Here is a 17785-nt window from a genome sequence, read left to right as displayed (position 1 = left end):
AACAAAGATTAATGGTTGATGTTAGTGGTGGGTTAAAGATTTAGAGGGCAAGGAGAGGTGGGTGAGTGGATAAAATGTCTTCAAAGATGAGAAGCACTATTTTAGAGCTTCTTTTTGGAAGACATATAAAGGTCTTATTTTGTCTTTTGTCTTCGAAAAAACATACGATCTGAAACTGAAACGTCTGCCCTCCCGCAGACATAAGATATAATAAGGTCTTCAATGGAGAAAACAAACAACACCTAACTTGGTGAGAATATCGGCTAGCTGGTCTTCTGATCTGATAGATGGGAGAGAAATGATTTCATCATCTAACTTTTCTCGAATAAAATGTCGGTCTATTTCCACATGCTTGGTTCGGTCGTGCTGAACAGGATTCTCTGAAATGGCAATTGCTGCTTCATTGTCGCATAAGATTTGAATTGCTTCATTTGGAGGGAAACCAATTTCTATCAGTAATTTCTTGATCCATAGCGCTTCAATAACCCCTTTTGCTATTCCCCTAAATTCTGACTCGGCACTTGAAAGAGATATAACTTCTTGTTTCTTACTTCTCCATGCCACCAGATTACCTCCAACAAGTGTGAAGAATCCGGATGTCGATTTTCTATCTCCTTTTTCTCCGGCCCAACTTGCATATGTATATATTTGAGTCTTTAAGTGTCCATGTCTTTTAAACATAACTCCATGATCCGCTGTTTTCTTCAAATATCTGATGATTCTCATTACAGCTTCCATATGGTGAATCTGTGGTAGATGCATGAATTGACTCACAACTCCGACTGCATGTGCTATATCGGGTTGAGTGTGAGTAAGATAGATGAGTTTTCCCACCATCCTTTGGTATTGCCCTTTGTCAGCAAGATCAGCTTCATCTTCCATATATAGCTTTTGGTTTGGAATCATTGGAGTATCAGCTGGTTTGCAATCAGTCATACCTGTCTCTGCAAGAAAATCAAGAATATACTTCTTTTGACAGATAAATATTCCCTGTTGGGATCGTAATACTTCAATCCCCAAAAAATATTTAAGCGTATCCAAGTCTTTCATTTCAAATTCCTTAAATAAGTTCATTTTTAAGTTAGAAATTTCCTCTTTATCATTTCCTGTTATTATCATATCATCAGCATAAATGATTAAGCATGTAATTAAATTCCCTTTTCGTTTAAAGAAGAGAGTATGATCCGAGTTACTTTGTCTGAAATCGTATTTTTTCATAAATAAAGTAAATCTCCCAAACCAAGTCCGAGGCGATTGTTTTAGCCCATATAATTCCTTTCTAAGTCGACAAACTTCTCTGTTTTTAAAAGTTGTCGGTGAATCCAGGTGGTGCTTCCATATAGACTTCCTCTTTTAAATCGCCATGGAGAAAAGCATTCTTCACATCAAATTGATGAAGTGGCCAATCTTCATTTGCAGCGATAGAGAACAGAGCTCTAATGGTATCAATCTTTGCAATTGGTGAGAAGGTTTCGGAGTAATCAATCCCGTATGTCTGAGTGTACCCTTTTGCAACCAGTCGAACTTTGTATCTTTCAATAGTTCCATCTGGTTTATATTTTATCGTAAATAACCATCGACATCCCACTGGTTTCTTTCCTTGAGGCATGACACATTTTTCCCACGTGTTATTATCATTCAAAGCTTTCATTTCAACCTTCAATGCTTTTTTCAGTTTTTTGATTTTAAAGCTTGTTCAACGGAGGTTGGAATATTTTGGAGTAGATTGCGGAGTTAAATTTATGAGCTTCTTTTGACAGATTTCGCTGTGCTATATTAGCCATAGGATATCTTGATCTTTGCGCTTCTTTTTCGGGTGAGTATCGTTTAGGTGGGACACCTCTATTGACTCTTTGAGGTAGGATATATTGTTGGGTGGTTTCATCGGAATTTGTGTCATTTTGTGCCTCATAGGTTTGATGATCATTGTTCGAGGAGGTTTCAGTAGTATCATGGTTTGGTGGGATAGTTTCTGTGGGTTCATGGTCTTGTGTTGGCTCGGGGTTTAGTGTTGGAGTTTGTATAGGTTCGAGGTTTTGTATTGGCTTGGGCGCTTGTGTTTGAGGTATTTGATGTGGAACCCATGTCATCCAACTGAGAGTGTCATTACTTTCATTCTCCCCTCACTCGTGAGTTGGGTATTATTGTAAAAATATTCAGTTTCAAGAAAATCACAGTTGATTGTGGTAAAAACATGACATCTTTTGGGACTGTAACACCGATATCCTTTTTGGTGTATTCCATAGCCAACCATGACACATTTTTCTGCACATGGATCTAGTTTGGTACGCTCATGTTATGGAATATGGACGAAGACAGAGAACCCATATATTCGAGGTTCAATGCTAAATGAAGTCGGAAGGGTATGGAATTGGGAAAGCGTATCTTTAAGGGGTTTTGTGCCCAAAACCTTAGTAGGTAAACGGTTGATAAGATAGGCAGTGGAAGCAAGGGGCTTCGGGCCAAAAACTTTTTGGAGCCTTGGATTCAATTAATAACGCTCTGGTCATTTTTAAAAGTAGTAGATTCTTACGTTCGGCTACGCCATTTTCCTCGGGGGTATGAGCACATGAGGTTTGATGAATAATCCCATTATTTTCGCAAAAAGATTTCATTGATGAGTTTACAAACTCACTCCCATTATCGGATCTTAACATTTGTATGTTTTTATTAAATTGGGTTTGTACCATTTTATAAAAGTGAGAAAACTTCTCAAAATCTTCTGATTTGTGAGTTAGAAAATAAATCCAAGTCATTCGGGTATGATCGTCAATAAATAAGACAAAATATCGAAATTTTTTCCCCCAATGACTGGTGCAGGACCCCAAACATCCGAATGGATTAAAGTAAAAGGAACATCTTTTCTCGTATTACTTGGCTTAAAAGTACTTCGGTGGCTTTTAGCCAAAATACAAGTTTCATAATTTAAGGTAACATTTGATGGAAAAAGACTCGGAAATAAAGCATGTAGGTATCCGACATAAGGGTGACCCAACCTCCTATACCATAACCAAGCTTCCCTCGAAGGTGTTTTGTGAGCAAGCATCACGGTACCTTGTTGGGTTACTTCGTTCAATTAGTACAACCCGCCTCGTTCGGTGCCACGCCCAATAATTTTCCCAGTTCTGATATCTTGAAGGATACAGAAAGTGGGATGTAGTAAAACAGAACAATTCAATTCTTTTGTAATGTGACTAACGGATAAAAGTTTATGTGACAAGGTTGGAATATATAAACAATTAGATAAGTTCATAGTCGGAGTAATTTCAATTTTTCCACCCCCTTCAACTTGTACAACACCTCCATTGGCCGTTTGAATTTTACTAACCCGAGGTTTTGATTGAGCATAAATATTGGATTTTTCAAAACTCATGGTGTGGGTAGCACCGCAGTCAAAAATTCATTCGTCGTTTTTTGTATTATTCGAAACAATATTCGCTTTTCCGATAAAACAAGTATCATTTAATATGACATTGGGCATGAGTAGATTTTTTAGCCTCTTTAAAATAACGTTGGGCCTGAGTAGTGAAACAGGTTTGTTTTGGGCCTTATTTTGAGCCTGTTTAAAATTATTAAAAAGAAATTGGGCCTGAGTGGGGTTTTTAGCCTCATTTTTAATACCATGACCCATTTCCCCTTTTCTAATATCAAGATCCGTTTCTGTCTTTATATCCACTCGTTTCCCTTTCCTAGATGCCCATGTATCTGTCACAAAAATAGGGATTGGGATATTTCTCTCCCTTTGTTCTGTTCCCGGCGAGTTTGATCCAAACAAAGGATTTAAACCTTCGTCTTTGGTTGTTTCTTGAAACCGATTATGAATCTTTGCTACAACCGATTGATTGTGGTTAAGGTTTCCCTTTTTTACTTCAATTGATGGTCGGCAAGTTGAAGTCACTAAATTAGGGTTCATACCCTTTGGTCGATTCAGTTCATGATAGGGTTCTAACCCTTCTTCTCTCAAACAACTGAAACAATTATAACTCGTTCCTTGTACTTTGGTCAGTTTACAGTGATTAGGGTTTACTCTAATCACTTTGGTCGATTGCTGTGAGGAACACTTAGGGTTCGAAAGTTTTACCTTCACCCATTTAGTCAATTTTTGAGGGAAAAAGGAGTTTGAAGTACCTCTTTTCAAATTTTGAGATGGTTCTGAGATGCCGTTGTCTGTAACTTTGAGGTAGCCGCCAGTGGTCTCTGCTTCCGTTATCACCACCCTGCTTTGTTTCTGCTTGTTCCACCATTTGGGATAACCAATGAGTTTAAAACATTGGATTATGGTGTGTTTTGTCATACCACAGCAAACACAACTCAATTGTTGCAGTGGTTGATGATGGTTTCTGGTGATGCTTTCTGTTCTGGCGACTATTGGTGGTTTATGATGACAAAGAGCTTCCAGGTAACTTTTTTCGTTATTTTTTGAGCTACCGTCAGAAATTGACATGGCAGCTTGTTTCAATTTTGAGCTACCGTCAATTCTTGACATGGCAGCTTGATTTCGTTTCTGGTAAATGATTGAAGAAGAACGGTTGTATTGATCCCATGATCTACACCGTTAGCTCTGATACCATGTTACATTACAAGAATTAAAGATTATGATGATCAGTTTATGTAAATGAGCTTGTATTGTTGTAATCTGAGTTAATACAATTGTTTTACAAATGTGTTCTTATAAACACTAATTCTAACAGACACTTCTAAAAGAGGTATGGATCCAAATAAACTTTTTGTAACCCCTCTATACAATTAAGGAAAGAGCTGTTATTTAGCAGGCTTTGTAACTGTTGAAGTTGTAACCAATGCAGTCGTGTGATCTCTATATCGGGAAATGATGAAGTCTACAACTTCTGATCCTAAAGTCAAATTACCAAATATGGTAATTTGACTTTCGTTGACTATTTTGTTGTTGCTTGATTCTAACAAACATAGATATTGATTAGTTGTAAGTTCGTTTTGTACTGATTAAGACTTGACATTTACAAAATATGCAGATGTTATATTGGACTAATGGAGAGTTGCATATATGATTAACATATTAGTGTATGGGATTAAGACTTGACATTCACAAAATATGCAGATGTTATATTGGACTACTGGAAAGTTGCATATATGTTTAACATATTGGTGTGTGGGATTGTAATTTATGATTGATGTTATTGGTAAATCTTACATTATTTCTATTTTGTAATTTATGATTGATACTAGGTTTTTTTTATTTAGTATATGTTATGATTTTTGCACGGTTTTTTACCCACTCGTGCAACGCACAAGATCTAAAACCTAGTATATATATATATATATATATATATATATATATATATAGGAAGAGGATCCAGTGAGAACTTAAATTGAGTGAGAACTCTGAGAACTCCAATTAGAGCAACAACAAAAAATGGCGGACGAGCAAAAACAAGGAAAGTCGAACAAAAAATGGCGGGGGAGCAAAAACAAGATTAGTCGAACAAAAAAAATGGCGGGCGAGCAAAAAAAAAAGGAAAGTCGAACAAAAAATGTAGAACCAAAATTGTTCAAATTGCTCAAAAATTGTTCGGCCTTCTCTATTTTTTGTCCGAATTAGAAATGTAGAACGAGAAATTATTCGAATTGCTCAAAAATTGTTCGAATTACCCAATTTTTGTTCGAATATCAAAATGTAGAACCAAAATGTAGAACCAAGCCTAAAAAAATTTGTTCGACCAGACCCCTTTTTTGTTCGCCCGTCAATTTTTTTTTTGTGCTCGAATTTCGAGTTTTCAGGTTAAAGAAGCTCTCATTTGATCCCTATATATATATATATATATATATATATATATATATATATATATATATATATATATATATATATATATATATATATATATATATATATATATAAAGAGAGAGAACGATTTTTTCAACTTCAATTCTAAAATTTAGTTCAATAAGAATTCAATATTTAATATTAAATATAATTATAATTAAAGATATATTTATTTTTTTATCTATATTTTTTTTAGGTAATGAGTTTTACCCGGCGAATCTTTATTAATAAAGAATAATGAATGTTTACAGTGAAGACCAAAACGGCTTTAGGTGAATCTTAAAGCCTCTCAAACAACCAAGCTAAACATAAAACTATAAACTCATGTACAAAAGCAACTAAGAAACAAATTAAGAAATCTTTCAGTCCGATTTAAGCCGTAGTTTCTGGGGCGTCGCCTTTCATGTAATAGACATTAATTTCATTCGCACTGTAGAGTAAATAATCTTGTACACTTGATCAACCGATCTTTTCTTCTTCTTGAAAAGCCTATTATTTCTTTCCTGCCACAACTCATAAACACTAGCTGCAAAAGAAGCTTAATAACTATAATACGCGCAATCCGTCTCTTGGCAAACGGGCTAACCAGTATCATAAAGTCTCGTCAAGAATCACTGAAGATCGGAAATTCCATGTGCTGTTTAACTCGGTTCCATACCTAGCAAGAAAAAGTACACTCAAAAAATAAATGATTATGAGAGTCTTGAACTTGTTCATAGAGCGAACACACCATACTGCAATTCGAATTAATATCCCAATTTTTCATCTTATCTTGAGTTTTGAACTTTTCACGCATTAACAACCACATCACAAAAGCATGTTTCGGGATATTTTGCGAGAACCACACAACCGAAACCCATGGAACCTGCGATGCTTTACTTTGAACAAATTCCCAAACAGCGTTAACCGAGAACTCATGTTTAGACCCTTCATAATCTCGCTGCATTATCAAGTCATGATCATCTAGTAATACAGGCACATTCACTAACAGAAGCTGAGGGTATTGGTTAGTCCAGTTCACGGGCCAAGCCATATGGTTACGCAACATCATATCTCTAACAGAAAATGACGAGTCAAACCCCTCCTGATACATCATTTGTGTAGTAAAAAACTTTGAAAGAAGCCTAGAGTCACACCACACATCATACCATACTGAGGTTCTTTCACCATTACGAATAACATGAAAAAACTAACCTTTTATTTGTTCCCGAACACCAAGGATACGACGGCAACTCCAACTTGCATTTGAAGGGACTTCGATATCCCAGAAATTACGAACCGAAAGCTTATAAGTGTGTATCCATTTGACCCACAAAGACTCCTTATGGGAAAGAAGACGCCATATGTGAGTAGAAATTAGAGCCACGCTCTAGTCTTTAAGATTCTTAATTCCCAAACCACCTTCAATTTTTCCTTCCACTTAACTTTAGCTTTACCCTTCTTTAAAGTGCCTTGACACCACATGAAGCCTCTGATCAAAACTTCAATCTCATTCAAAGTAGCACACGGAAGAATTAAAACATATTGCCAGTAAACTTGCATGGACGATAAAACAGACGTAATGAGTTGAAGTCTACCAGCAAAGGATAAGAATCTATTCTTCCAATTATCATCTCTATTTCTCACTTTATCAACGAGGACTTTACAATCCCTATAATACAATCGTGAAGAAATCAACGGAACACCCAAGTATTTTACCGGAAGAGAATCTTCTTCAAATGGAAGAATAATAAGAATCTGATTTTTAATAGCTTGAGTAACATTGGCAAAATAAGCTTTGCTTTTTGGCATGCTCGGGACTAGACTTGACCATGCTTTAAATTGGTCCAAGGCTTCACTAATCGACTTGACAGTAATTATATTCGCGTGGGAAAAAATAAACGAATCATCAGCAAAGCATAAGTTAATGATTTCTTGTTCTTCACATTTAGGGTGATATTTAAAACCATCTGTTACTGTTACCTGGGCCTTATTAGCAAGAAGAAGAGAAAGAACCTCCATTATAATCGTGAATAAGTAAGGCAAAATCGGGTCACCCTGACGCAAACCCCGTTTCCCTTTAAAATAGCCATGCACCTCACCATTAATGTTTAAGGAGAACGACACCGTAGTGATACACATCAAAATCCATCTAACCATAACACGATAAAAACCAAATCAAATCAAAATAAGTTCAAGGAACTCCCAACTCACCGTGTCATACGCCTTTTGAATATCTACTTTAAATGCGCATCTAGGCTTACCATTTTGCAAATGGTAATTTCGCATCAATTCTTGAGTGAGAAGGATATTGTCGGATATCCTACGACCCGGGACAAAAGCCGATTGATTTATATTAATTATCTCATCCAAGACATCTTTAATACATTTTGTAAGGATTTTACTAATACACTTGTATATAACATTGCAACAAGCAATTGGAAGATAGTCCGTAACTTTGGAAGGAGTACCAACTTAATCGAATGATTAATTTCGGTTAACAATTGCCCATTCCTAAAGAACTCCTGAACCGCCATAATAATCTCATCGCCTATAATATCCCAAGAGGACTTAAAAATTCAGCAGTGTATCCATCTGGCCCCGACGATTTACTATCACCAATACTGAAAATGGTACTTTTAACTTCCTCTGCAAGAACCTGTGATGACCCAGGAATTTTCGACCAAATTTGAACTTGAATCTTATTTGATTTCGATACGATAAGCAAAGTCTGTAATGTTGATGTTTCAAAAACTTTGAAATTTGTTCATATAATCATTTACCCTTTGACTGTGGCGACCATTCACGAAAAATTGTTTGTAAATAAATATATATATATAAATGTAAGTAGAAATAATAAATTGAAATTATAAAATATGATTTAAACATTAGAATTCAACTATGTAAAATAAATACAAAATAAATAAATAAAACTTAAAAAGAATTTATTTACATACACATATATGATTGTCATTTAAAATATTGTAATATATATAAAATATATAAATGTTAACTATCCATATATATTATATTATATAGAATAAATAATATATAAGTAATAAATATAAAGTTGATATATTATATGTAGTGACAAGGAAAGTATAAATGATATATTAGGATCATTATTCTCATTAATGTTATTATCTGTATTATTAAGATTATTAAATGAAATTGGATATGTAAAATTTTATTATTAATAATATTATTATTATTAGTAATAATATTAATAGTATTATAAGAAGTGTTATTAATAAAATTAATAATAAAAATTATTGAAGTTATTGTTAATATCATTATAACTAATAATAAAATTTTTAAATTTTGATATTATGATTAGTATTATCATTAAGCTATTATTATTAAGAATTATTATATGAATTAATATCATTATATTATTATTATTTTTTTATTTAGAAAATGATATAATCTATTCATTTATAAATTAGTATATTCTGTTATTATTACTAGTGTTTTTGTTTTTATTTTTTTTATTTATTTATCTGTACTATTAATATAATTATCACTAATTAATATTATTATTAATATTAATAATATAATTATTAATTACTAATAATAATTCTATAAAATTATATAAAAGTATTACACAATTTGTTAGATGTAGCTATCAATTGGTACGTAAGTCGTCTCCTGGATTTAACTCAGTACAATTCAAAGATTTCCAAATCTCAAAACAATCCAAAACTGCTTACCATCGACATCAAACTTTTATATATTTTTATTATTTTTCTGTACGACTATATTTTCTATCGATTTTCTTTTGGCCAGAAAACAAATGAATTGCACATGTATATTGGTTAAGTCATTCATTTATACATTACCATTATCAAATATGAACCATTACAATCTTATTTCAAACGAATTAAATCAAGAAAATTCAAGAACACCGAAGGTACCCTGTTCTTGTTTTAAATTTTCAATTTTTATGATTATGAAATCAATTTCAAAATCTATGAATATAGTATTGTGAGGAATCCATCAAACAAACTTTCTGCAAAACCTCAACTTCTAATTCTTATTATCGAGATAGAATTTCAGAGTCAAAGCTTTGTTATCAAAAAGGTCAAACTTTTGTTCATCTTGAAATTCGTTGTGGTTTTGATATTTTAAATCAAATTGATGATCTAGTTAGTTTCTAATAACGATTTAGAACCTCTTTCCTTTAGAAATCATAATCTAAAAACACCTTTAAATTCGAGATTGAGAATTGAGTTGTTAACGGGTCAAAACATTCAGTTATTATTTTTTTTATTTTTCTGTCGTAATTTAATCTCAATCATCACTCATCAATATATATATGATACGTTTAGAAATTTAAATCCTCTCAGTAATATAATTATTAAAAGAATACCAGGTCCCTGGACGTTTGAGATTTATGAGGAAGAAGAAAAAGAGGAAACAGTTAAAAATTGAGTTAAATGTTTTGGGTTCTGTCTAATTTCGGATTATGGGCAACAACCCAACGGTTTGAGGTGTTAGCGGGGAACGAGTGGTTTCAGGTTCGAGCCTTGGCAGGCTCACTATTTTTTTTGGACAGAATTTATGAGGTAGTCCCTCTAAATATTTGTTATTATTATTATTATTATTATTATTATTATTATTATTATTATTATTATTATTATTATTATTATTATTATTATTATTATTATTATTATTATTATTATTATTATCTCTATTATTAATTATTGTTATCATTATGTTATTTATTATTATTAATATCTTAATTATCATTATAAGTTAGGATATTATCATTACTAAGTATTATTATTATTTATGATAAAATTGAATGTAAGGATTAAAATTATATATATATTGATTATAGATACAAATATGAAAAATTATTGTTATTATTATTGTTGTTGATATGATAAATATTAAACTTACTAATATTAAAGATATAAATATTATTATCACTAATATGATTAATGTTATTATCATTATTGTTAGTATTAGTAATATCACTATTATTATTCTTATCATTAGTATTATCAAACCTTTTATCATCATTATCAATGTTGAAAAAAGGGTATCATTAAAATTATCAGTAATATCCATATTATTATTGAGAATTAAGTATTATTATCAAAAAGCAATACTTTCATTATTATCATTTTTAGATTATGCATTTTATTAAAAGCTACTGTTAGTATTATTTTTACTAATATGAGTATTATCCCTATTATTAATTTTACCACTACAAATAGTATCTTAGTATTATTTAAATACTGTTCTTAAGAAACAGTTGATATATATAAATATATATATAATTACACTTAATATATAATATAATAAAATTTATATTTTATTTAGCTAAAATATATAAAAATGAATACCTAGAACATATAAATTATTAACATAAAAAGGATATAATTAATAAAGTTATATATATATAATTGTCTAATTACAACTATGTATATTAATAAATATACAAATGATATAGGTTCGTGAATCCGAGGCCAACCCTGCATTGTTCAGTGGTTCAATATAGTCATATGTATTTTTACTACAAAATACATTAGGTGAGTTTCATTTACCTTTTTATCCTTTATACTTTTGGGACTGAGAATACATGCGCTGCTTTTATAACTGTTTTATGAAATAGACACAAGTAATCGAAACAACATTCTATGGTTGAATTATCAAAATCGAATATGCCCTTTTTATTAAGTCTGGTAATCTAAGAATTAGGGAACAGACACCCTAATTGACGCGAACTCTAAAGATAGATCTATCGGGCCCAACAAGCCCCATCCAAAGTACCGGATGCTTTAGTACTTCGAAATTTATATCATGTCCGAAGGAGGATCCTGGAATGATGGGGATATTCTTATATGCATATTGTGAATGTCGGTTACCAGGTGTTCAATCCACATGAATGATATTTTTGTCTCTATGCATGGGACGTATGTTTATGAGAAATGGAAATATGAAATCTTGTGGTCTATTAAAATTATGAAATGATATTTATGTTAAACTAATGAACTCACCAACCTTTTGGTTGATACTTTAAAGCATGTTTATTCTCAGGTACGAAAGAAATCTTCCGCTGTGCATTTGCTCATCTTAGAGATATTACTTGGAGTCATTCATGACATATTTCAAAAGACGTTGCATTCAAGTCGTTGAGTTCATCAAAATTATTATTAAGTCAATTATAGTAAGATATATTACGAAATGGTATGCATGTTGTCAACTTTCGATGTAATGAAAGATTGTCTTTTCAAAAACGAATGCAATGTTTGTAAAATGTATCATATAGAGGTCAAGTACCTCGCGATGTAATCAACTGTTGTGAATCGTTTATAATCGATATGGACTTCATCCGGATGGATTAGGATGGGTCTTCATAGTTGGTATCAGAGCGGTGGTCGTAGCGAACCAGGTCTTGCATTAGTGTGTCTAACTAGTAGTCGTTAGGATGCATTAGTGAGTCTGGACTTCGACCTGGTCTGCATGTCAAAAAGTTTTGCTTATCATTTTGTGTCGAAAATTATCTGCTTATCATTCTTAGTCTAGACACTTCTTGCTACATTAATTGCATGAATAGTGTATAGACAAGATTCATATCTTAGCGTATCTGTTACTGTAACTTTGCCTGACAACTTCCGTAGATTCCTCCGTAACTTATGGGATTTTAGTATTATATATGCATATGTAAATTATGTATTGCAAGGTACTAATCTACATCCTATAATCTATTTCTTATCGAAAATTCTTCATTTGATTGTACTAGATGAATCCTGTAACCAGTTCGAGTCCCTCAGATTTTGATAGCTATTTTGATAGTTATTCCGACAGCTATTCCGACATAGATGTTCACCTAAGCTCCGAAAACAGCGTCACCGGCATGAATCAACCAATCAGCCATTATCAATTCATCTGATGGGTTCGTAGTCGACTTAATTAATGGAAACGCGCAGAAGGCAATCCCTTCCACCAACCGAATTCACCTTTTGACAATGAACCTGAAGCGTTTACCGGCGAACCTGTTCGAGACACCATTTTTCAGTCTCATTTCCAGGGTAACTCGACAAGATTATATTCTATCCACAATTCTGAACCTTATTCATCAACTCATTCCGACCAACAATCATCCTGGAGTAATAAGTCAACGAACTTCGCGCTCGAATAATCAATTCGGAGAATATGGTGCAAAATGTACCAGCTTCAGCAACATCACCGGCACCAACAGTACCATCAATAACAACACCAGTACCATCAACAATCCATGCTTCAATATCACTATCTGTACTTCGAGTATGATATTCGTTCTACGTATCGTTCTACCTCATTTATCTTCGTTCGACATGGCGAATATGTAATCTCTAAAGTTTTAGAGATTATTTATTCTAGTTTCAACCAAAAACTAAATGAGTTTAATATTATATTAATTCATTAAATCCATGATTACATCTGAAGAAAATATATATGTATATATGTTTTCATAAAGATTGTAATTAAAAATTCTTTGGTACAAACTGTTAATGGTGAAAATATTTTAACGGGTAGGTAATACCCGAGGAATATTTAGATTTCACATTAATAAGTTACACGGTACATTCTTCCAATCTTATTCAACAGTCATGTACTATCCGACTTACATCCACAGATATACCAATCCGTTCACCACAGAATAACCATATTCATCCAATTTCATATTTGGATTTTGATTTATCAGAATCCAACAAGTGGCATAATGAAGAAAACATTTGAGAAAAATAAAATTTGTTAGAAACAAACGAATTAACTATGAAAAATTCTATTAAGAATCCACGCTAACAAAGTCCTAGCTAACTGTTCCTAGCTAACTGTTAATTCCGTATTACATTTTAATTATCGCAATTTATTTATCGCAATTTAATTATCGCAATTTTAATTCTCGCAATTTTATTTATCGTCATATAATTTCTGTATTTATTTTACGCACTTTAAATATCGGGACATGTATACAAGGTTTTGACATATCATATCGACGCATCTATATATATTATTTGGAATAACCATAGACACTCTATATGCAGTAATGATCGAGTTCTCTATACAGGGTTGAGGTTGATTCTACAATAATATATATAGTTTGAGTTGTGATCGAGTATGAGACATGTACACGGGTCACGATACGTATTAATTAGTTCGAATATTATATATTAAGCTACATATAAATTATTGGACTGTTAAATGTGGACTATCAACTGTGGACTACCAATATTGGATAATTAAAATGAACTAAAATATTGATTATAACATATGAAACTAAACAATTCTTCAAGTTTGCCACTTGATTTCATCTTAAACCTCATTTGTATCTTGACGATTACAATCTGCGTTCAAACCTTTCATGATTCTTGAAAACACCTCAATCGAGAGGATGAACCAACCGCACTTCATTTACGGGAGAAAAGATTGATGCATATAGTTATGCACCTGAAAACACTCGGAACCTGAGTAAACATTTAACACGTAGCTGTGCTAATTCCTTTAGTGTTATTATTACCGAAAATAACTTTGCATCTGCTGTTCGAGATAGCCAGTTTTGTCACAGCTCTAGCAAGATAACTTCGACTTTTCGTACGAAACAACCTTATTATAACGTTGATATATACGCGTGCTCTTTTATTGTTACCAGGGAACCTTTCATATTCCACCATATTACCATCAGCGTTTAATCATCTAAAAACACAATTTTCCTGAAACCACCTCGGATTAATAACTGATGATTCAGATATCATAGCATTAAATGCAGAGGAAACAGAAAAATGGTAGATGGTCTAAACGACCAAAAGTTTGATGATAAAGAAAGGAGTGTTAGGAACGCTCGATAGAAAATTGGGTATTGAAAAACAGATTGAGCTACCCATAAAGGAGACCAAGGACAAATACAAGGACCAAACCCTATATTCAAAGGATTCAGGTAATTCTGGATCCGTTGAAATCTTTAGAGAATATCTTGCTCCGAAGTCATGTTAAAAGCTTGCAGAAAAATCTTTCTCCATCAACCATCGAACTTAGAAATTCCAAAATATCATCATCAATATCTTCGATATTTCTGAGGATATTTTCATAAATATTCTCGTCTGAAATTATATACCTCCTCGTACTTCCTGTGCATCATTATATTGGAAACATTCAATAGAAAATTTAGTACCGAAAAGCAGATTATGCAAAACTAGGAAGAAAGCCATGGACAAATCACAAAGAATAAGTTTGACTTCAAAGAATCCAAATGATTCAATGTCTGCTAAAGTCTTTAGTGAATATCTTGCTCCTTACTCTAAACCCTTGCAGACAATAGTTTCTATCATCCTCTGATCTTAGATATTCTGAGATATTATCGTATCTTTCATTATAAATATCCTCCATATTTTTGGAGATAATTTTATAACTATTCTTATCTGAAATCATTAATCTCTTCGTGCTATCAGTATTACATCATATAGAAACTGTTAGTTTCTATATTCTGTAAACTTTCAAGCTTAAAATATGAATGTTATTGAAGTAATGTTGGGAACTGATGCATGAGTTAGCATAATATAATGACACTTGATCAACGTGATTATATTACAATAAGTCATGCTGAGTTTCTAATGGGACGTGATGATTCACAGATCATAACGTCATCATGTGCCATGTTACATGACTCTTACATTTTATCTGCTATATAAACATATCAAGAACATATTTTCTTGATAGTTCTATCTTTCCCGGATATTCTGGAAATTTGACGAATCAAGATCGTGCTATTACCATCTCTTTCTTAGAACATTAACTGTGTTCATTTCAAAATTCATATTTATGAATTCTAGATCATTATTCGGTTGATTTAAAGTCGGGAAGAGAAAACAAAAGCATGGAGCTCCGAAATATAAAGGAGGATATAAAGCCCGATAACAACCCGAAAATTACAAACCGTGTATGTCAATGTTTATCGCAACATAAAGACACGGGAGAATTAAAAACACTATAACCCCAAGGGCGAAGTAGAAGAAAACAGATTCCTTCGGTGGAAGTTGGAAAAGGAGAATGATTGTTGAGATAGTAAGGATAAGGACAAGGATTAGAACTGGATTAAGCATTTTTACAATCTTTTGAATTTGGGAATTGGATGTAGGAGTGATGAACATAATGGAACGGTAGAAGTAAATATATAATGGAAGTATCCGACATAATAATCGAGGCAGATAATCGCATTTAATTATAGAGATCTTAATTTCCCTAAATCCCGAAGAATCAGATCTTATAGATATCAAGGATTTTCTTTAAATCCCTTGAATTCCGGAATTCAATTACGACTACGACAAAAGTTATAGAAAATCTCCATTTCTTCATCTCGATCTTTTGTGATAGCTTCATTCATACGCTTCGATTAAACGAATCATTTTATCCATATTACTCAATGATGATAAAACTCTATTTATCAAGTCATATTCGTCATGAAAACATTTTTATGGTTAACCATGACGACCTCACTCAAATTTCGGGACGAAATTTCTTTAACGGGTAGGTACTGTGATGACCCAGGAATTTCTGACCAAATTTGAACTTGAATCTTATTTGATTTTGATACGATAAGCAAAGTTTGTAATGTTGATGTTTCAAAAACTTTGAAATTTGTTCATATAATCATTTACCCTTTGACTGTGTCGACGATTCACGAACAATTATTTGTAAATAAATATGTATATATAAATGTAAGTAGAAATAATAAATTGAAATTATAAAATATGATTTAAACATTAGAATTCAACTATGTAAAATAAATACAAAATAAATAAATAAAACTTAAAAAGAATTTATATACATACACATATATGATTGTCATTTAATATATTGTAATATATATAAAATATATAAATGTTAACTATCCAAATATATTATATTATATGGAATAAATAATACATAAGTAATAAATATAAAGTTGATATATTATATGTAGTGACAAGGCAAATATAAATGATATATTAGGATCATTATTCTCATTAATGTTATTATCTGTATTATTAAGATTATTAAATGAAATTGGATATGTAAAATTTTATTATTATTAATATTATTATTATTAGTAATAATATTAATAGTATTATAAGAAGTGTTATTAATAAAATTAATAATAAAAATTATTGAAGTTACTGTTAATATCATTATAACTAATAATAAAATTTTTAAATTTTGATATTATGATTAGTATTATCATTAAGCTATTATTATTAAGAATTATTATATGAATTAATATCATTATATTATTATTTTTTTTTTATTTAGAAAATGATATAATCTATTCATTTATAAATTAGTATATTCTGTTATTATTACTAGTGTTTTTGTTTTTATTTTTTTATTTATTTATCTGTACTATTAATATAATTATTACTAATTAATATTATTATTAATATTAATAATATAATTATTAATTACTAATAATAATTCTATATAATTCTATAAAAGTATTACACAATTTGTTAGATGTAGCTATCAATTGGTACGTAAGTCGTCTCCTGGATTTAACTCAGTACAATTCAAAGATTTCCAAATCTCAAAACAATCCAAAACTGCTTACCATCAACATCAAACTTTTATATATTTTTATTATTTTTCTGTACGACTATATTTTCTATCAATTTTCTTTTGGCCAGAAAACAAATGAATTGCACATGTATATTGGTTAAGTCATTCATTTATACGTTACCATTATCAAATATGAACCATTACAATCTTATTTCAAACGAATTAAATCAAGAAAACTCAAGAACACCGAAGGTACCCTGTTCTTGTTTTAAATTTTCAATTTTTATGATTATGAAATCAATTTCAAAATCTATGAATACAGTATTGTGAGGAATCCATCAAACAAACTTTCTGCAAAACCTCAACTTCTAATTCTTATTATCGAGATAGAATTTCAGAGTCAAAGCTTTGTTATCAAAAAGGTCAAACTTTTGTTCATCTTGAAATTCGTTGTGGTTTTGATATTTTAAATCAAATTGATGATCT

At 31.5% G+C, this 17785-nt stretch overlaps 1 protein-coding gene across 1 annotated transcript; it reads right to left on the bottom strand.

Moving 5' to 3' along the window:
* Positions 1-219: 219 nt before the first annotated feature.
* On the bottom strand, positions 220-837 carry LOC139875829 (secreted RxLR effector protein 161-like). Its single transcript, XM_071863124.1, has one exon. It carries the CDS (start codon positions 835-837, stop codon positions 220-222), a length of 618 nt encoding a protein of 205 aa, XP_071719225.1.
* Between the last annotated feature and the right edge of the window lie 16948 nt (positions 838-17785).

This window comes from Rutidosis leptorrhynchoides, chromosome 11 (genome assembly GCF_046630445.1).
Source record: "Rutidosis leptorrhynchoides isolate AG116_Rl617_1_P2 chromosome 11, CSIRO_AGI_Rlap_v1, whole genome shotgun sequence".
Lineage (NCBI taxonomy): Eukaryota > Viridiplantae > Streptophyta > Magnoliopsida > Asterales > Asteraceae > Rutidosis > Rutidosis leptorrhynchoides.
The sequence above is the reverse complement of the archived record's forward strand: the minus strand, read 5'-3'. Positions and strand labels throughout refer to the sequence as shown.